The sequence below is a fragment of the Pteropus vampyrus genome, unplaced genomic scaffold, assembly GCF_000151845.1.
Source record: "Pteropus vampyrus isolate Shadow unplaced genomic scaffold, Pvam_2.0 Scaffold33, whole genome shotgun sequence".
Classification (NCBI taxonomy): Eukaryota; Metazoa; Chordata; class Mammalia; order Chiroptera; family Pteropodidae; genus Pteropus; species Pteropus vampyrus.
In genome coordinates, this window is record NW_011888814.1 from 7490536 (window position 1) to 7513407 (window position 22872).

At 34.8% G+C, this 22872-nt stretch overlaps 1 protein-coding gene across 3 annotated transcripts in view; it reads right to left on the reverse strand.

The window, feature by feature from the left end:
• ZNF800 (zinc finger protein 800) overlaps positions 1–22872 on the reverse strand; it is a 40954-nt gene that overhangs the window by 4740 nt on the left and 13342 nt on the right. Inside the window, exon 4 of one of the 3 annotated variants that reach the window (XM_023528890.1) lies at positions 20408–22201. The exons of the other annotated variants lie outside the window; for them this stretch is intronic. Coding sequence (XP_023384658.1) covers position 22201 — 1 coding nt within the window. The 3' untranslated portion in view covers positions 20408–22200. Of the gene's footprint in view, positions 1–20407; positions 22202–22872 lie in introns of those variants that run through there. 3 annotated transcript variants of the gene reach the window in all.

Below are 22872 nucleotides of genomic sequence, written 5' to 3' on the forward strand. Positions count from 1 at the left end.
TCTTGGTCTTCCGATTGTAACAAATTAAAAAGTTTTAGCAGATATTAATTTATATATAGGGAATCTGTCTTGCTAAACCTTATTCCAAGAAAATGCATAAGGATGACAATAAAATGATACTAATATGACACTGGGGCAGGGTTCCAGGTCTTTGTTATGAAACTGAAAGAAGATCCATTATACCATTATAAGTTCCAATATTTTAAGCCAAAGTGACCTCAGAGTTGTCAGGGTGATTTTACTTAATGATGAGCTAATCTAAGCTTAGATATTGATTGGAATGTTGCTTAAACAGATGATGACCTAATCAACTGCACCATCCCACAAGTTTCCTTCTCTCTGAAGGTACTGGATAAAATTATCATGTCTAAAGGCATGCCTTCAGTACAAAATTATCAGAAATAAAATTTACAAAGAAGACAAATCCTAAGAGGCCGAAAGTTGTATTAACCAACTGCTCCCGAACAAAAAAGGTTATGTGAGCTTTTTATGAAGCACTACCTCTCCAAAAACCTTATCGCCAAATGATTTAACATAACAGGATTAAATACAGATAAGACAGCATTTATTTTTGATGCTATCGTCCGACTTTCATTATCCATATAGCAATTTCAATTTAATTTGACATTTTTGAATGACCATTGTCATCAGACACTAAGAACAACTACAATTTAAAAAAAAAAAAAAAAGCACAAAGTTCTTATCTTTGAGAAGCTCTATCTAGAAAATTACCTTCAGATGATTAGGATAACTCAAACCCTGGGGCTAACTGAAATTCCTGAACCACCCCACAGTCTTGCCAAAGCTTTCCTTCCCATATTTTTCAGAAGAGCTTTCTAATTTCCTGTCATTCCTTTGTTCAAATTCATCCAGAGCACCCCACTGTCACCATACCAGCTAAATTATTAGTCCTTAACTTTTCAGGGGAGTCAAAGACCAGTCTAAGATTCTGATTAAAGATGTGGACTTTGTCCTCCAGAAACATGCAAAGAAATGCATACACCATATACTTTATATCACTGGAAACTGATTTCCTGAATGTATGCAACATATAAAAACATTGTTTATAAAGGTTTATGCCTCCCTCACATTGTTATTTTTCATGAAAGAAAAATGATGACGTCCTGAAAAAAATTAATTAAAAAAATTCTAACTGCTCAGTAGTAAATTTCAATGAGATTTGGCATATTGAGTTGAAATTGTGATATGGTCTTTGACATAGAAACACATATATCATCTTTGATAATCAAGTGCAATTTTTTCTCAGTGGCAAACAAATGCCAAAATCCTTGACTCACAAAGGTACGCGGAACCAAAGCAGTATTCCATAGCATGCTGTGTCAGGTTAAGGTAGCCTGTGTACTGGAAAACTAAATTCCTCCAAGATTTTCAAGTTAAAGTCACATTATTTCCTTTGCCTTCAAATTCAGTTAAGACCTCTGGAAAAACAGCAAGTTTCTGTTTGGGAGAGAAAAACATATTCTGTTCCTATTTCTTGGCAATATCTCTTAGAAAGCTGGTGATAGCTGCTCATACGAAAAATAAAAAGGCACAATGATGTGTGATTACCCTTTCCTCATCAAAGCAGGAAAGCCATGATGTGTCTGACACCACAGATACACATCTGCCCTCAGAGTGCTATCATTTCTTTTCTTCCACTTGAAGATATATGAGAGGGAGTGGGGAATTTTGGAGATGTTGACAAAAGATATCCGAAAAAGAATACTTTTCCTAAAATGGAATTCTCCTTTGATGACATCGGACATGAAAACATGAAGTTTGACGCACTGAGAAGCACCAATAGTTTCATTCATTTGCATGCTGAACAGAAATGGCATAGTACCCATATTTTTCTAACTCTGAAGTAATATCATTTGACAGAAGCACTGCCTCAATTCTTTCACGGGCCATATTTAAGAACCTTTGCACCAAACTACTTGACTCTCCACTTCCCCAACATACACTATTATTTCCCATCCAATGTTTTTGTTCTTGGTATTTCACCCATCAAAAAAAAATGCCTTCTCCCTCCTCTCTCTCATCTGTTCAAATGCTGCCTATCCCTGAAGACTCAGACCAAAGCCATTCTGATAAGCTCTGATTACTGCAGTCTGAAATGATCTACCCATTTTCTTAACTCCCACAATGTTTACTATTTATGATTGTTTTCAAAGTGTGGGTCTCAAACCACCAACTGTAAAATGCACCATAACTTTTATTTTTACAAACACCAGAAAGAGCTGTGGCAATTTCCCACTGTTTTCACAAATCTATATTGCCACTCTTAAAAGAATAACTCATCCCCGAATGCATGAAGAGAGGAAAGCTGACAAGGCTTATTGTTGCTGAAGTGACCAACTGACTCATCTGAATTATTCCTTTCTGTACACATTTTCACACAAAGTTTTGATTTGTCTGTTGTATATTTGTAAGATCTGTAATGTCATTGTTGACTGCTGAACTCACCATCATCAAACCTCCACCCCTGTGTTTTTCAATCATTGCCTCCAAATTCCACAGCCATCCTACTGTTCAGAACAGAATCCTTATGCTGCTACCACTTTCAAAATAACTTTACACTTTAAGAGAAAGAAATTAAGCAGAGCTTGAAATGAAGGTAAGCCTGATTAGACGGAAGGGACTACAACCGACGTCACCTACTCAAATCAAGAAACTAAAATTTTAAAACCATCAAAATCTCAAAAACAAAAGAGTAGCAAAATCATGCAGAGCCAAAAAAAGATTGTCTTAATTAGCTCATGGATTCGACATTAAGAAAAAATGAAGGACTTAAAAGAATTAAAGAATAAAGACTTAAAGAATAAAAAAATATGTAAAAGATGAGATAGATCAGTCATCTAAAGAAATGGCTCAAAAGATTGTCCTTGACATTATAAAGTATCAAAGTGACCTGAATTCAACACATTACACTTATTAATACTAGTTGTCATTTATTTACAGATTTGCCAGGCATTAGGCTAAATGTTTTACATACATCAGTGCAATTTTATTAAATTGTACTGGGCGGGGGGAGGGAGGGAGGTACTAAAGGAGATAGTCTACAGTAACTCTCTAAGAAATCAAGAAAGCAAAAGCTGGCCTCGCGTCTGCAATCTTGTCCAGTAGAAAGGATGCTCTGAAAATGGAAAAATATCTGGTCTGAGTAGCAAGTATATTCCTATGGGAAAGATGTATTACATGACCAGAGCTTGCTGATATTGGTCAGAGAGCTGACTCAATGCTCATTAATCAACCTCACGATTATAATTTAGTTTTCCATGCAGATTTTTGCCTAGTGGGAGAAAATGCATTGTATCATAAACATGAAAAGTGAGTGTGCCTGATACTCCTACTGTAAATTTTAAAAACTAGCATTGTGGTATTTACACACCAGTACCTATGAGGCTAGTTAGTGTGACACAGTCCTCTCGCACCCAGTCACTTTGCTAGATGAACCAATAATCAGGGCCAGCCTTAGAAAGCAGTAGCCATGTCAAAGTTACCTGAGAGGCCTGGTAGGAAGGCTAGCCTGCCCTCTCTTGCTGTTCACCATCTTCAAACTACAATGCCATGTGATTCCATGCACACACACACTAGAACCATTTCATTAGAAATGGAAATGATGGAAAAAGGTGGAAATATAGCATTCTTTCTCTATGCTCCAGAGAACTACCTGTGAATTCTGAACTTAGTTTTTATAGCAGAGAAGGTTGAAGTTTTTTTAATGGTGCAAATAAACATTTGTTTCACTTATTAAAAGAATTAGTCACCCAAACAAAAAAGTTCAAGTAGAACTTGGACATATAAACTTTTACTAAAAAATAAATATCAAAACATTTCCCATGCCCACAAACACATGATATGCAGTTATTTAGGGTGTCTCTTTTTCTCCTGTCTGGGGTGTTTTGTTCAATTTTTGTTTTCTGTTAACATCTCCATAGGAGAAAGACCTATAAATACAGCAAGTTCCTAACATGACTTAATCACAATTCTTGACAAGCTTTTAGTTCACAGTCTTACACAAAGAATTCCAAAGTCACAATGCAATAAGAACCAATAGGACCCCATGGTTCAGGATTGAGGATAACACACAAAGCTACATTAATGCTATGAACCTCAAGGATACAATCTTACTTGTCCTACTACTGAATTTTAACCATGGTGACAGTATTATGAAAATATACTTTTAATCTGATAAATTTTTTTCCAATCAATAACAGAGTTATAATTAATACTATTTTCAAAGAGAATACATTGAAAAGTAATAGAGAAGTACTGCCATCTTTGGGGAGAATGCTGAGATTACTGGCTAATTATGTAGTCCAAATATAAGTACTAAACCTCTATAAATCCTATCATGGACATTTGGTATGGACACATTTTTTTTTTTAATGATTTGTCTTTTGTGATACAGTTTGGTCCAAAAGATCTAAAGTCAAGCAGTTCAGATAGGCCCCATTAACCTCTGAAAAATAAAGCAATAATTGTTTTGATAGATAAGTTAGCCAAAATAAATCCAGAATGATCAAAATTAGGGTATACTTTTATAGGTGATTATGAGTCTTATCAAGAAGATTAAAAGATAGTTAAAAACTTTCAGGAAACTAATGAGAAATTATTTTGTAATGTGCATATGAAGTTGGAGGCTCTAAAATTTAGAAAATAAACATTTGTGGCTTGATATTTATAGCATCATTGCTTTTCACTGGCACTGAGATATTAACCTATTTTGTACCAGCACACAGATTTTTACACAAGTCTAAAGGTAAATGATTTCCCTGAAAACTTCACCTGTCATTTCTTTATCAAATGGAAAAGAAAATATCTCAATCAACTATTTTTGGTAATTAGTAATTATTCTACACATTTCATTTATTATTTTTTAAGTTCAACATTTATCATAAAATAAATTAGTGATCATGATCTCAGTCTTTCTGAAAATAAAATGTGAAATACTCATTAGGTACTCGATACGATATGCTAGAAACAAAAAATAATTTAACACTTTGTCCATTCATATTAAAAAAAACTGGATGTCTAGTGATATAGTAAATGATAAGCAATATAGTTAAAATGGAAAGTTCATGGGCCAAGAAATAAAAACATCTGGGTTCTACTATTTTCGGACATATTGTTAAAACATGAAAAAAAAAAAGCAAGATACAAAAAAGTGTGTTCTATATGCTACCATTTGCATGAAGGAGAATGTATACATTTATAGATACAGCTCTTTCATATATATATATAACAGATCTTGAAAGCCCAAGAAACATAACTTCTTGACTCAGAGGAAAAGAATGAGAGAACAGAGATGGGGTAGGAAGAAACTTACCTTTCACAGTATACCTCTTTGTACTGTTTTACTTTTTTGCATGTACATATTACCACCTTCTAAAATAATCTTTAAGAAATAACTGGCCTCTATTCCTGACTTCATTAACTACACGTGACCTTGTGTAATCACTTACCTCGATTTTTTCCATTTTAAAATGAGGTTATACTCAATCTCTAGAGTCCCCATCTACAATTCAACAGAATTATGGCTCAAAGAAAGGTATATACAAACTGCCAGGTGGCTAAATAAAATAAGCATAAGCCTTACTTTGTAGTGACTTACATAACATGATATTATAATTACTTACATTTCTACCTGCTCTGTTCCCATCGAGCTATAAAACCAGCATAGTAAGCAACAGAGTTTGGGAAGAAAAGTTGTGTTTGTGAACTCAACAATGTTTGTCTTGTCTTTCTATTCTGTATCAAAAGTAAAAGTATGGCTAATTCTTATTATATACAAACTACTGCTTCTAAACAAAGACTCTCAAAACATCTTGATAAATGAATATTATTAAAGTAATTATAAGAAGGTAGAATTTTTGTGGTACAGTTTAAAAATGAATCTCAATAGAAATAAAGCTAAAATAATCACCCCTGTATTCCCATAAAATTAGCTCAAGAATCTGCTAAAATCATCCATAATCTTCATAAACACAAGATACTAAAAGAACCACAGTAGCCAAAAGTAGAGCAATAGAAGGCTTAAACCAAAAGTGGGACATGAAGAGGACACTGAAAATAATGAAACCAAAATTGACTGACACCTAGAGAACAGAGAATGAGGACAGTCCTGGGACTCCCTCAGTCATAACCCTACATGCTGTAGAGTAAAACTGTTAGTCCGGGTTCTCGAAAGGCTAAGAGTCTAATCATGGGGTCACTGTAATTAAATAATAATGCAATAACACAAAAGATTAAAATGAATAACTGATAAGGTAAATGATGTAAGTTCAATCAAAGGAAGAGGTCACCACGGGTTGGAACTATCAAGAACAGATTAAAGAAGTACAAATTAGTTAATAGCTGGTCATGGGGATGGGGAGCACGGCATAGGGAATGCAGTTAGCATTAATGTGATAGCTAGGTGTAGAGCCAGAGGAGAGAAAAAACAATTAGGATTGTTTTATAAACTATATATATAAATTTCTAACCAATGTACTGCATACTTGAAACTAATAATAAAATAAAAAATTTTTTAAAAAACAAATTCAAGAAACAGGGCTTTGAAATCTGTGTGATAAGCAAAGTGACAGTGATAGCATGAACAAAACAAAGTCAGCAAGGGGAGTCAGTTCTGGTAGTAGGATGATAAATTTAGTTTCAATCACAGTTTGATTTTAAGTAACGACTTGGCAAAAAAATGTTAGTAATATTTTTCAAATATTGGGCTGCCAAATTTTCTTCATAGAATACTACAAAGGAGTGATGACACACTAGTAACATATCAAGTGACTGAACGGGCTCAAATACAAGATCACTATGAATCTAGATTTAACTTTTAATAGGGCAGAGCTCTGAAGTATGAGAAAATCAGACAAATGAGATGTTTGGCAACTCTTTTCTAATATTTTTTTACAAGTACCTAGTATTATTTCCTATCACAACGTTCATACTCAGGAGTCAGCACTACCTCAAAACACACAAAACCAGGAAATCAAGAGGTGCCGGTTTTACTTTTCCATTGATTAAGTCTATAAACTGGGTTTGGTTAATGAAATGACAGCGCTAGGGGTTTCACTGCATGAAAAAAGTGTTTCGACAAGAAATTATCCTCTATCTCTGAGTCATCTAGTGATCTTGTAAAGCTAAAGAAATAATGTATAACCACTTAAAAACTTTTGGCAAAATATGCAATGTAAATTTAAAGTATTCATTAGCTTATAAAGAATATGTGTGCGCACATGCACATGTGTGTTTTATTGGTAACATACTGACAAATCTTGAAAGAAATTTCTAAATAAAATTTATCTTCAAAACGTTGGCATTGGGTGAGGAAGAATATCAACAAACACAAAGATTATTAAGCAAATGAAGTTCTCAGTGTAGAAAGTATATATTCTAAAATTCTATTTCACTGTTCATTTGTGTTATAATCCTTCAAAAGCCTAAATACACATATTATCTTTATTCAATAATCTCTTAGTGATTTACTAAGGTAGAATAGGTATATAGAGGCTTGCCAGGAAAAAAAAAATCGATATTTAAAAACAAATTTATTTTAAAAAGAAAATGTAAAACATATTAGTTAAAAATTTTATGATTTAAAATGATTCTGTGCTACAGCAATGCCTGGTGTGTTATTTTGACATGGATATTAGGTTTATGCTAATACCTATTTTGATTAAAGTTCAAAAAAAAAACAAGAAAAAAAACTATTTTCAAAGCATTAGAACAAAAACTTTAAAGGTTTTTTTTTCCATTTTACCATAGATTATAACATTACAATAAAATGTTGTTTCATTATAACTATCCTCTTCTAGTTCTAAGTCTGTCAGCATTTCTATTATTAACTTTAGTTTTTAAGGGTCATAACTTGTCCATAAAATTTACACTACTGAAATCTGACACACAAAGAATCCTGGGAATATCTTCCCTTTAAAGGCAGATTTTAAGTTAGTCAACAGTTGGACAGCTCAAATGGTATACAGACCTATGTTCTCAGTATTAAATCACTGGTTTCAATCCCAAACAAGGCTGACTTCTAAGTCTTTCTGCATACCTTCCTAAGTATCCAATGGCCCGGGAAGGGTAAGTAGGCTGCTTTGTTTCAGTTCTGAGGTTGACAAAAATCTCCTCTTGAATTCTACTGGTTATCTAAAATGGCAAGATCTAAAGTTTTATTATTAAGTTCTCCCCTCAGAAAGGTGAAAAGAAATTAGGAGAAACCAATGAAAGCCACAGGAACATATTACAACGCAGGTCCCAGTTTTTATTAACTGTTATTTTAAATATGCATTAGTCCAAAAAGTGCAGCTTGGCAAAGTAAAATTAATGTATTTCAATCATCTGTTCAATGTTTAATAGCATTTTTCCCCTGTAGAATCTAGCTATGAATACCAAATTACTTAAATTTATCATATGGATTATGTCAGATTCTATTAGTTTACCCAGATGGTATCGTCCCAATTTTCAGAAACAGTTTCTGCCTTGGTCAGAGGCGTAGGAACTAACTCACAAACAATTCCCACACAGATCAAAGCTATAGGACTCAAATCTTGTTCAGTCCAAGAACACTAACAGATTGTTTTATTTTTGAAAATAAGATATGTCCTTTTTAAATAAATATTCTTTTTAAATAGATCTTACAGATTTTTTTAAAAGCCCTGTAAATACAACACATAGATTAGTTCGCATTGCCTAATACTATTAAAATTTAACTATCCAGTATTTCTTAGAGTAATATCAAATACATGTTATATTATGGATTTTACCTGATGCAGGTGGAGAGGGTGTGGGGTGAGGTGGGGAAAAAAACAGAGAGAGAACCGGTGCTGGCCAAACATCATTTCCCAAATGAAAAACTAAAATTGGAAAAAACTAACCTAAACATAATAAATTAAAATAATGTGAATAGTATTATAATATACTGTCTCTATTTATTCTTCCTGGTAATCACTTCAAAACCTATGGCTTCAACAACCATATTACACTAATGACCCCTAAATCTCCAGCCCCTGGGGCAATCTCTCTTGCTCCTACTAAGTAGCCCCATTTAGATGTCCCACAAGTGCCTCAAACTCAACACACCTGAACTTTAATTTGATACTTCCCCCTTAGAACAAGTGTTCCTCCTCCAGTGTTCCCTGCCTTAGAGAAGGCCACCACCCACTTGCCCAAACAGAGTGCCCAAACCTGAGGATCATACCAGAGTCCTTCTCCCTCTCCACTGTCTGGAAAATTCCACTTCTGAAATAATTATAGCATCCTTATCCATCTCCATAGTTCCATTGCTGTTACCTAAATTTAGGCCTTTATCACTTCTAGATTTCTGAAACTGGCTTCTATTTGATTTCTCCACAAGTACTACCTTCCGCCTCTGTTCCAATTCAGTCTCAGTGCTTTCAGTGCTGCTTAGAACCCTTCACCTGCTACCCCTAATCTTGAAAATATGATTCAAAGTACTTACTTGGTATATACGATCTTTCTTGATTTGGTCATTGCCTTGTCTCACATTTCTGCTTTTGGTCTATATGTGGTCCCACATCTCCGTAACTACCTGGAAAGTTTTTCTGCCTAATTCGAAACTCAAGAATTTAGAAATTATGAAAAGCCTTCCCTGACTCAAGGTGCCTTAATATTCCACTTCTGTGTATCCTTACAATGTGTTCTTCTTCCTCTCAGGACTGCATTTCTTATCTCTATAACCCTAGCACCTAACTTTGTCTTGCACAAAGTAGAAGCTCAGCATGTCTACTGAATGGACGAAGCAGGTCAATCTAAGACAGTGAAATGTGAAGACGACTCATGAACTTCTTGGACTTTTGACACCTGAGCAGGCTCTGCAAGGGGGAAATGTTTAATTTGCTAATTACTATTCTCTCTCTAGATAATATTTTTTAACAATTTATTTCATCTTCTATTCAATAAAAGTTTGTTAAAATCTTCAATCTTTAAAAGGCAAATAAATACCTCATTTCAAGCACAACTGGTCCTATAAGTAATAAACACTTTAATTAACATACAGTACAAAGGCTTGTACCACTCAAGAGGCTAAAAAGGAATCTGGGTTAACACAACCTAGCACATACCTGTTTGGCTGCATGCCTAAGGCACCACCTATGCATCAATTCAAATCTAGCTGCCACCACCAAGGGCCCCCAGATCAGCATTAGTATGAGTGCCATAATATAATTGCTGACTCTCATCCTGAGGGAAGTAGCAAAAGGCAGAAGGGAGAACCAATTACTATTTCAAAAAGGCTAGAACACAAACCAAGGACCCTGAGAATGCAGGAAGATTCTAGGACACCGTAACTTCTCTGCTTTTGCTAACTCCTGCTTGCCTATACTACTAAGCTATCATCTATCTACTCATTCAAAAAAATTTTTTTAAACATTACTATGTCCCAAGCATTTTGGTAGGCACAGAGTCTATATAACTCATCCCAGTCTTTTTTTTTTTTCTCTCTCTCTCTCTAGTCTCTTACATAAATCTTTCCAGTGGGAAGACAAACATTAAACAAATCGATGCGCAAATATAAGCATAATTACAAATTGTATTAGATGATAATACGGAAAAGAATATGAAACAGAACCATTTGAAAACACACATTAGATTGTCTTTATGCAGAAGTGACATTTAAGCTGAGACCTGAGAATGTTAGTGAAGTGACAAGCAAAAGCGATGAACATACAGTAGCAAGAGATCTGTTTTAGGAAGATAGTTCTGACAGCAGCTTGGAAGACAGGTTAGAAAGGAGGTCAGTTAAGAGAATATTGCAACAGTGTAGGTAAGAGATAAGAGTCCAAACTGAACTGCTAAAGGTGGAGATGGCAAGGAGTCGTCAAATGTGAAAAACATTCAAAGGCAGGATGGACAGGCATTGAGTAAAGAGTGTAAGAGAAAGAAGTCAATGTATTTCCTAGGATTCTAATTAGCCTAGGTAACTGGTAGGGTAAGAGTGTGAATAACTGAGACAGGAAACACGTAAAGGAAGAACAAGTTTAAGGGGAAGATAATAAATTCAGTTTACTAAGTTTTTGTTGCACTTAAGATACCGGAGAAATATCCATGTGGAGATGTCTAACGTGCAAGTTTGAAAATGAAAGGTCTTATAATCAGGAGAACAGACAGGCTGGAGAATAGGTCTGTGGTCATCTTCACAGAAGTGATAAATGATGCTTTGAGAGTGGACAAATCACTAAGAGAGTATAAAATAAGAAAAAGGACTAAGGAAACTTTGATCTATACTTTAAAACCTAGTAACAAAATAAAAGTCAGTGGCAAGACAGGAAGGAGCAGAGTTCACAGGAGCATCAGTTCAATATCAACATCGATATCAACATCCACCACATTCCAAGATGCTAGATCCTAGGGGTATATGTAAAAGACAGGAGCCCTAACCTTAAGATGCTTATACCCTAGGAGAGAGACACAAATAGATCATTTCAATATAGCTATAGATGGGGCACTATAGAAAGACACAAGGAGGAACCCCAGCTGAACCTAGGAGTTCAGGAAATATAAACTGTAGGAGATAGTACCTGATATAAGGCTTTCAGATTGATTAAAAACCATGTAAAGAAAGTTGGTAAAGGCCAAATAAAATCAAAAGAATGTTCCAAGACTTACTTTTGGAATGCTGAGCAGGATAACAGTTGGGGGGGGGGGGGGGGGGGGTAGGAGAAAGTGGAAGAAGCCCAGAGGCTAAAAGTGCTTTAAACTGGAAAGAATAGAGTTACTCTTAGGAGAAAAGAAGGCCCAGAAGAAGGGAAAAGTGGACAAGGGATTTTTGGTAGAAAGTTTACAGAAGGTTTTGGGGAAGTGTTAAAGAGAGATTGGGGAAAACTGCCAAGTTGTATGAGGGTTGGGGAAGAGAGATGGATAAAGGGAACTTGCATAAAGTTTGTTGAACTTCATGTAATTGTACCTTTTGACCTCCTTAGAAGATTTCTGTAAACAGTAAAGAGGTTCATTATTTTTCTAAGATTTTGGGGCCTATTTCTTTCGGATGTAATACCATGCTGACAGTGGCCCAAGGTGACCCAGTTATAAGTGCCCATGAAAATATGGAAAAAGTAAATTTGCAAGCATTAATGGTCATAGAGTGGTCAAGCAAGATGAAAACTGAGAAGACACCAGATTTTGCATTTATGGGGTCACTGATGCTTTTCAAATGAACTTTCAATAGAAATGTAGGGGTAGAAAACAATTGCAGATGGTTCACAAGTGAATGGTATAGGCATGGCTCTATATTGTTCATTCATTCAACAAATATTTATTGAGTGCCTACTGTGTACCAGGAAGTACCCTAGGCCCAGGGGAATCAATAGTGATCAAGACAGAGATCTCCTAAAGGCTTACAGTCTAACGGAGAAGGAAGACAGGAAATAGACAGTTACGGTTAGTGAAGTTAGTGCTAAAACAGAGTAGTATAAGAGCATATGGAAGTGGACAGTGAAAGGAAGGAGGGATAGATGGTAATAACTAGAATGAAAGTAGTATGGAGGGGAAGTTTACTTTTTGGATAAAAGAAATTTTAACATGTATGTAGGCGGGAAGAAGCTTGTGAAAAAGGTGATGGAAGATGGGCAGCGGGAAAGAGAGGAGGGGTGCTGGAGGGAGGTCCGGGGAAGAAGACTAGCAAGGGTAGAAGTGTTGGACTTGGAAAAGAAGGACACTTCTTCCTCCAGAGAACCAAGAAAGAACAGAAGACAAAAAATAATTGTGATGCAGAAGGGAGCATAAAGAAATGTCTTCTACCTTTTGCCGTAACATAGGCAAGATTGTCTCTCATCAAGGAAGCAAAAACAAGGTTGGAGGCTTTGAGGACAGTGTAAAATTTCTGAAGTAGGAAATGTGAGAATTGGATAAATGTAATAACTAATCAATTTCAACTCCTAAGATTACACAAATGACAGAAGAAGCAATCGACAATTGTACGCTTGCTTTGTTTAGAACTGGAAGTGGAATATGAAGTGAGATGTGACCTGCATTTCACAAAATTCAATAGGCATGAAATAAACAAAGGTAAATCTTAAAAAGAATTATCAAAAAGTCACTAAGTGTACACCCACACAGTGTATAATTGATTATGGATTACTTATCAGGGCATACAGTCAATACGGCACTCCTGTGCGATTGAATCTGTCACCGTTACTTAGTAGCAATGGCAGAAACTAGGAGGCTCACACAAAGAAGGCAGGCAACAGAAGCCATCAATAACAGAAACAAAGAGACACTCTCAGGTAGAGAAGATATATAGATTAGACAACGAGTTAAAGGAAAAGCAGCTTAAAAGCAAAGACACTGTGGACTAATGATAAGCCTGAAGATAACTGATACAATGTTCCTGCCTTCCTTCTATCTTCCTTCAACATTCTCTTAGCACTTGTTACATGCCAGGTCACTGGGAGGCACTGGTGATACAAAGAGAAGACATAACTCTTGCTTGTAAACTCAGAATACGTTCATATACCGATAGTCTAATGTTTACAACCACCACCACCAACAAAAAAAAGTTCTTCTGACTTTCATTACCCAAAAGTATACATTGTTCTACAAGATATTAATCACATAATTTACATCAAAAATTTCAACAAATCCTTTAACTATTATCAAAAGGTAGTGCCAAAAATGGCAGCATATTAAAAACTCATAAAATAGTATGTTCTATCTAAACTGCTATGTATCTTGGCTTTACCAGAGATGTTACATCTGACTTTTCATTAAACAGATGGATTAATTCCAACAAAAAGGCAACGAACATCAAATGGCAAAGCAAGATAACCAGAAACTAAGTGCTAGAAAGTATTACAGCAGCAAATTGATAGCGATTTTAGTGATCACCACAACAGTAATAATACATATTTACTGAGCTCTTACTTGAGCCAGGCATTGTGCTAAATATATTATATATCATTAAACTTTTCTAAATTCCCACAACAAACCTACCTATAAGATAGTTTCTAGTATTTTATGAACAAGAAAAGTAAAACTTAGAAAATCAAGTTACTCGTCCAAACCACATAGCATGAAGAAGTCAGAATTTGAACGCAGGTCTGCATGGTTTTCAAAAATCTGTGTTTTAACCACTGTATGATTCTGTTTCCTCATAATGGAAGGGTGCCAGGCACATGACAAACACTCAATAGTATCTGTCGTTGAAGGAATGAATGAGAGGACATAAAGGAGCTACTTCAGAGTAAGCCTAAATGTGGAAAATACAAGCAGAAAAGCAGAAGCAATATTTTAAGGATTCACTAAATCACCAAATCAAACTGTGCAACATAATTGTGGGTGTCTAGAAAATAGCAGCAACTGACGGAACGGCCTAGTGTGCCATTACAGGAAATATAATGGCTTTTGCTGAGTGAAAACTTCAGGCTATGAATCTGCAAAGCCGAAGATGGACACAGTATCAGGGAGTTCAAGAAAAGAACTGCAGATGCTGACCAGAAAACCCTTTCCTACATTTTCTCAGTATGGAAAGGGCTATTGGTGCTACAATGATGTAACTAACACTCAAGCCCATGTTACTTTTAATTTTATCACTTTTAAAATGGAAATAAGCTATGCATCCTGGAAAGATTATTACATTCGAGGACTATCCAGGTCCCTCTTTTAAAAGATTCCCATTGAAAGATTCCTTTTATTGGGTCCAGGACCATGTTTTATGGCACTGACTCTGCCACCATGATCACAATGACAGGATCAACAGAAAGCATCTGCCCCAAGAGCAGCCAATAAGTGAAGAGCAACCTATGACCGGTAATCTATGAAGAGGCCTGGCATGGGGGATTTTCCCAACCTAACTGAACCAAGATATATGGAGAGCAAGTAGCTGAAAGACACAGAAGAGGCAAGCAGCAGAAGTAATGAGGCAGTTACAACCATACTGAGAAAATACAGAATGAGGTCATTAGTTTTTTAAAAAGAAAAAGAAAAAGCGGAATCTGAAAAGGGCTAATAGCTGCAGAGAAGCAATACTTTCGCTGCTAAGATGGCAACAACCAATCACTAGAGTTGTATTCATTTTTTTCCAGTTTCTATAACACCTAGCTGGTATCTACGTGAAGCCAGTTTGTACAATTACTCTTAGATTCCCATAAGGCCTGGCCACTTCTATGTCCCTTGTTTCCCTACATAAAGCCTCCTAATAAACCACTCCTTACTAGCTACAAAGTAAAAGTGTGCTTGTGACAAAACACACACACACACACACACACACACACACACAGAGCACAATGTTTGTATATGAGTGCATATGCACTCACACACCTGCAATTAGATGACATGGCAAATTGGGTGGTGGCTAGCAATCTAAGCATTTTGGGTCTGTCTTCCATCTTGTAGTATCTGTGGTTTGAAGGTACTGCATTATTTAGCCCTAGTTAACGGTTTTGGAAAGAAGGGCCTTCAAAAAAATATCTTAACCCTTAAAAATTAATAATTCATGTCATCTCAATTGTGTACTTAGAGATTAAAAAGAGATTCAGGACATTTACAGAAAACAAAACCATCTTTTAAAAGTTTCCTCCTCTTGTACGTATCTAAATCTGTGTCCAAATTTCATGGCAAATGTGATTTTGTTCTCTTACAATCACAAGAAACAATAGTTGACTAGTCAAGTTGGCCAAAGAAAGGAAAAACTGGAAAATTATGAAAATGTTTTGAAAAAAGTTTTACTTGAGAATATAAATGTTATAAATATATATTTAAAATTCATAATGTTCGGTGTGTTTTTGTCTTTCATAAGAAAGCCCCATTAGCCTATCTTACCTCTTCAAGCCTGCCCACTCAAAAGAAAGGAGAATGATGCTCAGAAAGCCTCAAACATCTACAAATGCCCAGCATGGTAGACTCCAAGAAACTCAAATAAATATCTAATGATCAAAAGGCATGAAAATAATATGGCATTCTCCTACAGAAGCTTATATAAAAACAACCCTAACAATTTATATGTCAAAAATTCAAAGAAACAACATTAAAATCCTTTCCCTAATTTGTTTTCATATAATGCAGTCACTTGTGCACACAATGTCCCTAGTGCTTTGCTAATTTTTCCTAGAAGTATTCCTTGCTTTTTCTTCCCATCTAAAATAAAACCTACCAGTCACAACTACCAAGTACATTGAGGTTCAGGTCTACCAAAGCACTGATCTACCCCAGAGTGTCTCAGCTTTTTTTAAAAAACCCTTTTGTACAGCTTAGAAAGAAAGTCTGACTAAAAGCTACAGTTCCATTTCTCAGAGCAAATTTATTTTCAGAATAATCCCACAGATAAAGGGGATTAAAAGGCAATATTCAAAACCTGAGTTGTAATAAGAGGTCTATGCACTTAAGGTTCATTTTGGTGTAATAATTTCTCCTCTGAACATAATATCATTACACACTCTTGTATTGAAAGTATTACCAGATTATATAGAGGACACCCAAATACATTGCTTAAGCATTCAAATTGGGTTTTTATTTTGGTTTGGCTATTTTTTCAACCACATCATTCTATTGATTAAATATTACAACATTCTGTGTGCCAGGAATACGCTCCAGATACCTGACACAAGTATTTGAGTATCAGAATCATTACGAAGCCAACAACCCAGGTGGTGGAACCCCAGCACTTCATCTGAATGAAGTTCAGGATATGAAGGTTCATCCAAGACTACGGACAAAGGTTCTCTGCTGTTGCAAATTATACTGGTCCCTAAATATTAAAATTTCAAAAATCATCTTTTTTGTTAAAAAAGCAAGGTCAAGAACCGTCAGATGTATGGGTAAACCCTCTCATTAGATAATTTAACAGTTCTCGGGCCTCAGCTGAAATCTGGAGTACTGCCACTGTTTTCCATTGGCAAGACTGTTGAAAAGTACCATTTCTTCTTATCTCTTCATGACACATTCACCAAAGAAATTCCTGACTTAGCCTAAATTGTGCTCTCCTAAAGAACCCACTCTCCACAACTGAAGGCTTTCTAATAGTATTGCATATCTAATTTTGTTTTATAGAAATATTTCAGCTGTAAATACTCCATGTCAATATTTGCACATGACCAAAAATAAAATATTTCTGTGATAGGACACAAAATAATGAGAATTTTAAGAGAGATCGGTTACTCTGGGGAGTAACTATAAAAACAAAGCCTAACATACCATGAATGTGCTTACAACTGCCTAATATCTTTTTCAAGATAAATAAATAATGTAAGAATAATAAACCAGTAATATCTGATTAGAACTGGTAGCAAATAATAATATAGTTGGTTAGCTTCACTGTCCCAATTAAATTCAAAAGCAGCAGTTAAAATATGTATGTAGCAATAAAAGTTCTCTCTTCTAATGCACACATTTCCATCTAAACTTAGAGGCAATAAAAAAAATTCCACATTTGGATACACTATAAAAATAACTTGTAGTAATCATATATAACATTTATTGTAATGTGGTAGGCACTATTCTGTTTTACATGTATTCTTCATCCTCAGAACCACCTATGAGGTAATATCCCCATTTTATAGGTGAGATAACTAGGACATAGAATATTTAAGAAACTTGAACAAGGTCACACAGGAAATAACTTGTGAATACAAAAATTTCACCAACTAATCTAGCTCCAGATCATTACACTAAGCTGCCAATAAAGTAATGCAGTGAATGTGCTTTGCAAACGGTAAAATGTGCAAATATAAGGTACACTGATCAAGGGTACATGCTTTGTACTCACAGACCTGGTGTCAAGTCTCAGTTCTGTAATTTACTAGCTATGTGAACTTGAATAAATCACTAAACTTCTCTAAGCTTCATTTTTCTGTTCTATAAAATGGGGATAATGAAGTAACAGTTCTTACTTCAAAGGGTTGTTGGTGGACCAGGGACACTATGCATGTTAAAGATTAGCAGAGTGCTTGGCATACAATAAGCATTCCATGAATGTTTATTATTAGCAGCTAATATTAAGAATTCCCTTTATTATCATAAACTCTAATTTTAGTACAGGTGGCATTTTTCTTAAATAAGTGAAATCTACCAATATTGAGATAATAAGTTTATAAAATTAAGACCCAAAGTCTCAAAGTATATGACAGCAAGGTTTTGAGATGGAAAAAGCTACTTACTTTAATATCATTATCAAACATTTATTTTAAGTGCCTGGATATACATTAAAATGTGCTAGGCACTAAAAGAGTTATCAAGACATAGTCCCTGACTTCAAAAATACACAATCGAGCAAATTCTGCTGAGTGAACACAAACAGCAAAACCACCAACTCTGGGTGTATTCCCAACCCGATGCATCTATGTTCCCTTCTGTTTGTGCTGTGGGAGTGGTGAATACATGGAGAGGAAGCAGCTTAAAAATAAATAATAAACCCGACAAACAGAATGTAAAGCATTAAGATTCAGGAAGAAACGAGCTGACTTTCTGCCCTCTTACCCTCTCAAAAAAAGTTTTAGCTATCTTGGTACTAATGATTTCTGTTAATTAACCAGAAGAGAAAATAAGAAAGAGCTGGAAGCTAAGAATAGAAATCAGAGGAAAAGGATGCAGAAACAAATTATGAGAGTGAGAAATAAACTTGGAAAATTAGAAAAGCCAAAATAATTGTAGATGAGTTTAAGTGAAACATGTTTTATACTCCATTCTATCATATGCCTAATGACTTAGAAACCAAATAACTAACAGCACTTCTAAAGAATGCTGATCCTTACGCCTTTTCAATCCTGAGGTTTCCATTAGCTCTTACGGTCAGAGGGAAAGAATAGCATAGAGTACAGACGGATTTTGTCTAACGGCACAGCCAACATCATGCCACACATATCTTAGAGCTCAGCTTCAGATCAACTATGAGAACCATGGCTAAATCATAATCCTGGTAATCCATAGATTCCATTAGAAGAGTAACTTCTAAAACTCCTAAGGATCTAGAATACTTCCACAGGCCACTGCAGGAAACCTGGAAACCTCATTTATACAGCATTTCTAGCTCATCTTCAGTGGTCATGCTATTTGAAGAGATCTTTTGCAACTTCGCAACAGGAAATGATATGCACTTGTGCCTCTCCATCTACATACCTACTTAGGAAACTCCTCTTTCTATCCCCAGAAACTCAAGCTTTAGCAAAGCCACAAAACTCCCTGCTACTGCATTAAAGCAAACTGACTAGAACAGCCTATTAACCATAAAGCAATAAAACAAACACGCATTACTAAAAAATGTGAAGGTACTTTTAAACACTATAAGCAATCTGTGTCAACTGAAAACTTAGCTCATATATATGAGCTAAGGATGGGTAATTCACACATTCTTCACTATATATATATATATATTCTCAGAGAAGAAAATTTTCTTTTTAAAGTAGGGAGTAAGGAAGGGAAAAAAGAGACATGAAGCAATAAAAAAAAAAAAATGGTCACTGTGCACTCAAGGTACATCTGCATGTTGTAATGACTACTGGCCCAGTGTCAGCCATACCTCATCCGGCTCTCACTTACACTATCCAAACTTAGGAAATTGAAGGGCAAGCCATACCTTTTGTTTCTCCTCTTCCACCACACTTAGGAATGGAAGGTATCTTCAGGAAGGATGAGTTGAATTCTATAGGAAAAACTCTTAACTGATCAAATAGCAGCAAAGGTGGATATAATCTGTAGCCAGAGATAGGTCTTAATATAAGCAGTTTGACAGTCCTTTACTTGCAACTACTCCTCCCGACAATAACAAAAAGTGCTATAAATATTGGTTTATATAGCCTACACGTAGAAAAGTTTCTGGCACAAACTTCCTAGGCCTCTTAAGAGCCTCAAGCCTAAACCTCTGAGATGAGGAAGCTCAAGAATCAATATTAAAACAAAAAGAATGAAGACCAGAAAGGAATAGAAAGAATAAAGAATTTCCAATCACTTCTTACTTGTTCATTCTACCTTTCTAAACTGGTCCCAGTTTAGCCTCTAACTTCTCTGTCTACATGATCTATTAATTTGGCTATTATGATAAAATATTCCTAATCTTTCTAGGCCTTTCTAATTTAGTCCAATCCTGAGATAGTGCTATTTTTCTCTCAATGACTGATATTTTTGACAGTCCTTGAACCCTCAATTCCTCCTTGAATTCCTCTCTGTGGCCCTAGAGTTATGATGGAGAAGACATGTGCGCACATGTGAATAAAGTAAGGAAATTCTAGTAATTGGGCTCCCCTCCACCAACATCAGGCTATTTTTCTTTCTTCTCTAAAGTATTTAACAAGTAAAGCAGAGAGGAAAAGGCCGACATACAGATGAGAGGCTGTAGCGAAAGGCTAGCTCAAGCTTTTTGGGAATCCTTGTATCTTTTCACTGGTTATAGGTACTTAAGTCTGGAAAGTATCTTTGGAATATGTCTTGTGTGTAGGAATGCAGAAAAGATAACACCTTGCAAAAGTCAAACATACAGGTTTAATAATGTGCAACTAATGAAGATGGTTTATAAATGAAATACCACCTACACATTTAGTTCCCTAAATATATTACACTATTATAATCATTAAAGTTAGAACTGTAAGTACAAGTTTTCCATCTGTGGAAAAGTAAATCTGTTTTTAAATTAAAGAGAAATTATCACTCTAATTCTTAAAAATAAAACTATCAGGATATAATTCAAGTGTAGCTGCTCAGTCACTGAATAAATTTAAATTTGATAATAAAACATTTAAGTTTCAACCAATGCACCTTTGTTCAGCACATTTAGCTGAAATAACTCAGTCTGGTTTATTTCCATCACATATAGTACATTTTTCCAACAAGAGCATGTACATTCAATATAGAACATTTCCAGCAACAGTTACAGTCTTTCTAGTTTCCTTTCACAGTATATTTTAGTGCAAAGCACTGGGAAGGTAAATGTTTTTCTAGCTATAAGAGCATTTTATTATGACCTTATGGATCTTCAACATTTTAAAATTTTGTACAAAAAGTATATAGATGGACAGGGTCCCTCCTAAGTACAGGTACGAACCTATGTAAAAACATGGTATATTCTCTGCTGTACCTTTTATAATTATAATTTGACAAAAATTACTAAAAAATAAAATATTCCCTAAAAAGTACAAAATATTGATACACAAAAACCTGTCCAAAATTTCATATAGATGTACTTCTGTTTTTCCTAAAATCTTGATTATAAAAAATGGATGAGAATTCATTATTTTCCAAATTTTATAGTAGGAATCAAATATTATCTAAAGTGGTCATTTAAGATTTTACTTGGGAGAAAAGAAATCAGGATTTACACCCCCATCTTCCTTTTTTAGCAATATCTAAAGAAATAAACTAGTATCATAACAAGTGGTTGTGCATGGATTGTCTGTATCCATAAAATATCAGTAAGCTATTTACTACCTTCATATTAACATTAGTAAATGTGTGGTCTTTAAAAAAAAATAGAAACTGAAAAATTAAGTTGCATCTATCATTAAAGTGCTTTGTATAAAATTTAAAGAAAAAGAGGGGAATGTTTAATTTTCATAAAGACCTCATATGTTTACAAATGAAAACTGTAATGATCCATGGATGAAAATGAACTGGAACTTTCCTATAGTATATATTTTAGAATAAAACTTTCAAACAAAAATAAGTGCTGGAGAACAAGTTAGAAATAAATGGATGTAAAAAGAATTACAAATATTTAGTAGGCTAAATATGTATAATGCATTGACACTAATCTGTCTTTTAGTCCTAACGTACACTCACTAGGAAATCATCTTTCTGTACAATTCAGATAAAAATTTTTCCAAATAAAGTGGAACTAAACCAAAATCACTAAGATACAAAGTCTTTGTCAATTAAAAATCACCAGTGGTGATATTTTCTTCAGGTTGTTGATCGCTTTAATCAACAAGTTATTTGGAAAAGAAAATTTGCAACTTTTTTTTGTAGAATCTGTAGACCAAATGCACAAGGTCAAGGGTGGTTAGCTGATGGACTGTGATGACATTATGTAATGTCACAGCTACATCAAAGTGCTGGAAAAGGCAGTGCCTTTGAAACAAGTGGTTGTTAGATGGTTATTATTTTAGTCAGAAAACAGCAGTTACAGTCGAATATTTATGAAAATGTTTTTCTTTTTTTTTCCTCATAGTACCATTTGAAGACGTTTAGTGGTTCTAACACCAATTTAAAGTCTTTCCACAAAAATGAACTCCAAACCTTTTCGTACATCACTTGAAGTTATCTGAGGAGAAATGGGAATAAATGAACACTTTTGAGTTTACCAATAAAACCTTGTTTTTAAAATTATACAATAGTAAATGACTTCTAAAGAATGGTTTCATCTCAAGTTTTCCACAAATAAAAAAATGTGTGATAATCAAACCACAACATTTAACCTACTCAGCACTCAAACTATATTGCTTTAGAACCTGAATCCAAAACTAATTTAATACTAATATATTAAATTAAATGCCTTAACACAAGGGACACAGGTACTGCAGGTAAACTTTAAAAATATGTAGAGACTTGCAAAAACAAGTATAGGGAGTCTACTCCTTATTTTAAATTGCATTTTACACATCTACATTTGTTCCAAACCTTCTTAAAAAGTAGTATTTTTTCTTTCTTCCCAATAGGGATTTTACTCTTTTTGCAACACACAACCACACAAAAAAAACAAAAACAAAAAAACCCAAAAATCCCTATTTAATAATATTAACTATGCTGAAATGATCACCAAAAAGTTTATCTAAACAAAAAGGGAAAAATAAGAAATCTGGGACCTAAGTAATCACTTTTTCCATAGATCAAAACTAAAAAACAGTAACTGACACATACTCCCAAAGAGAAGGGAAAAAAAAAATTCCAAACTTTTATCAAGTTTTCCCCTTTGCCTCAAAGCACTATGTTAAA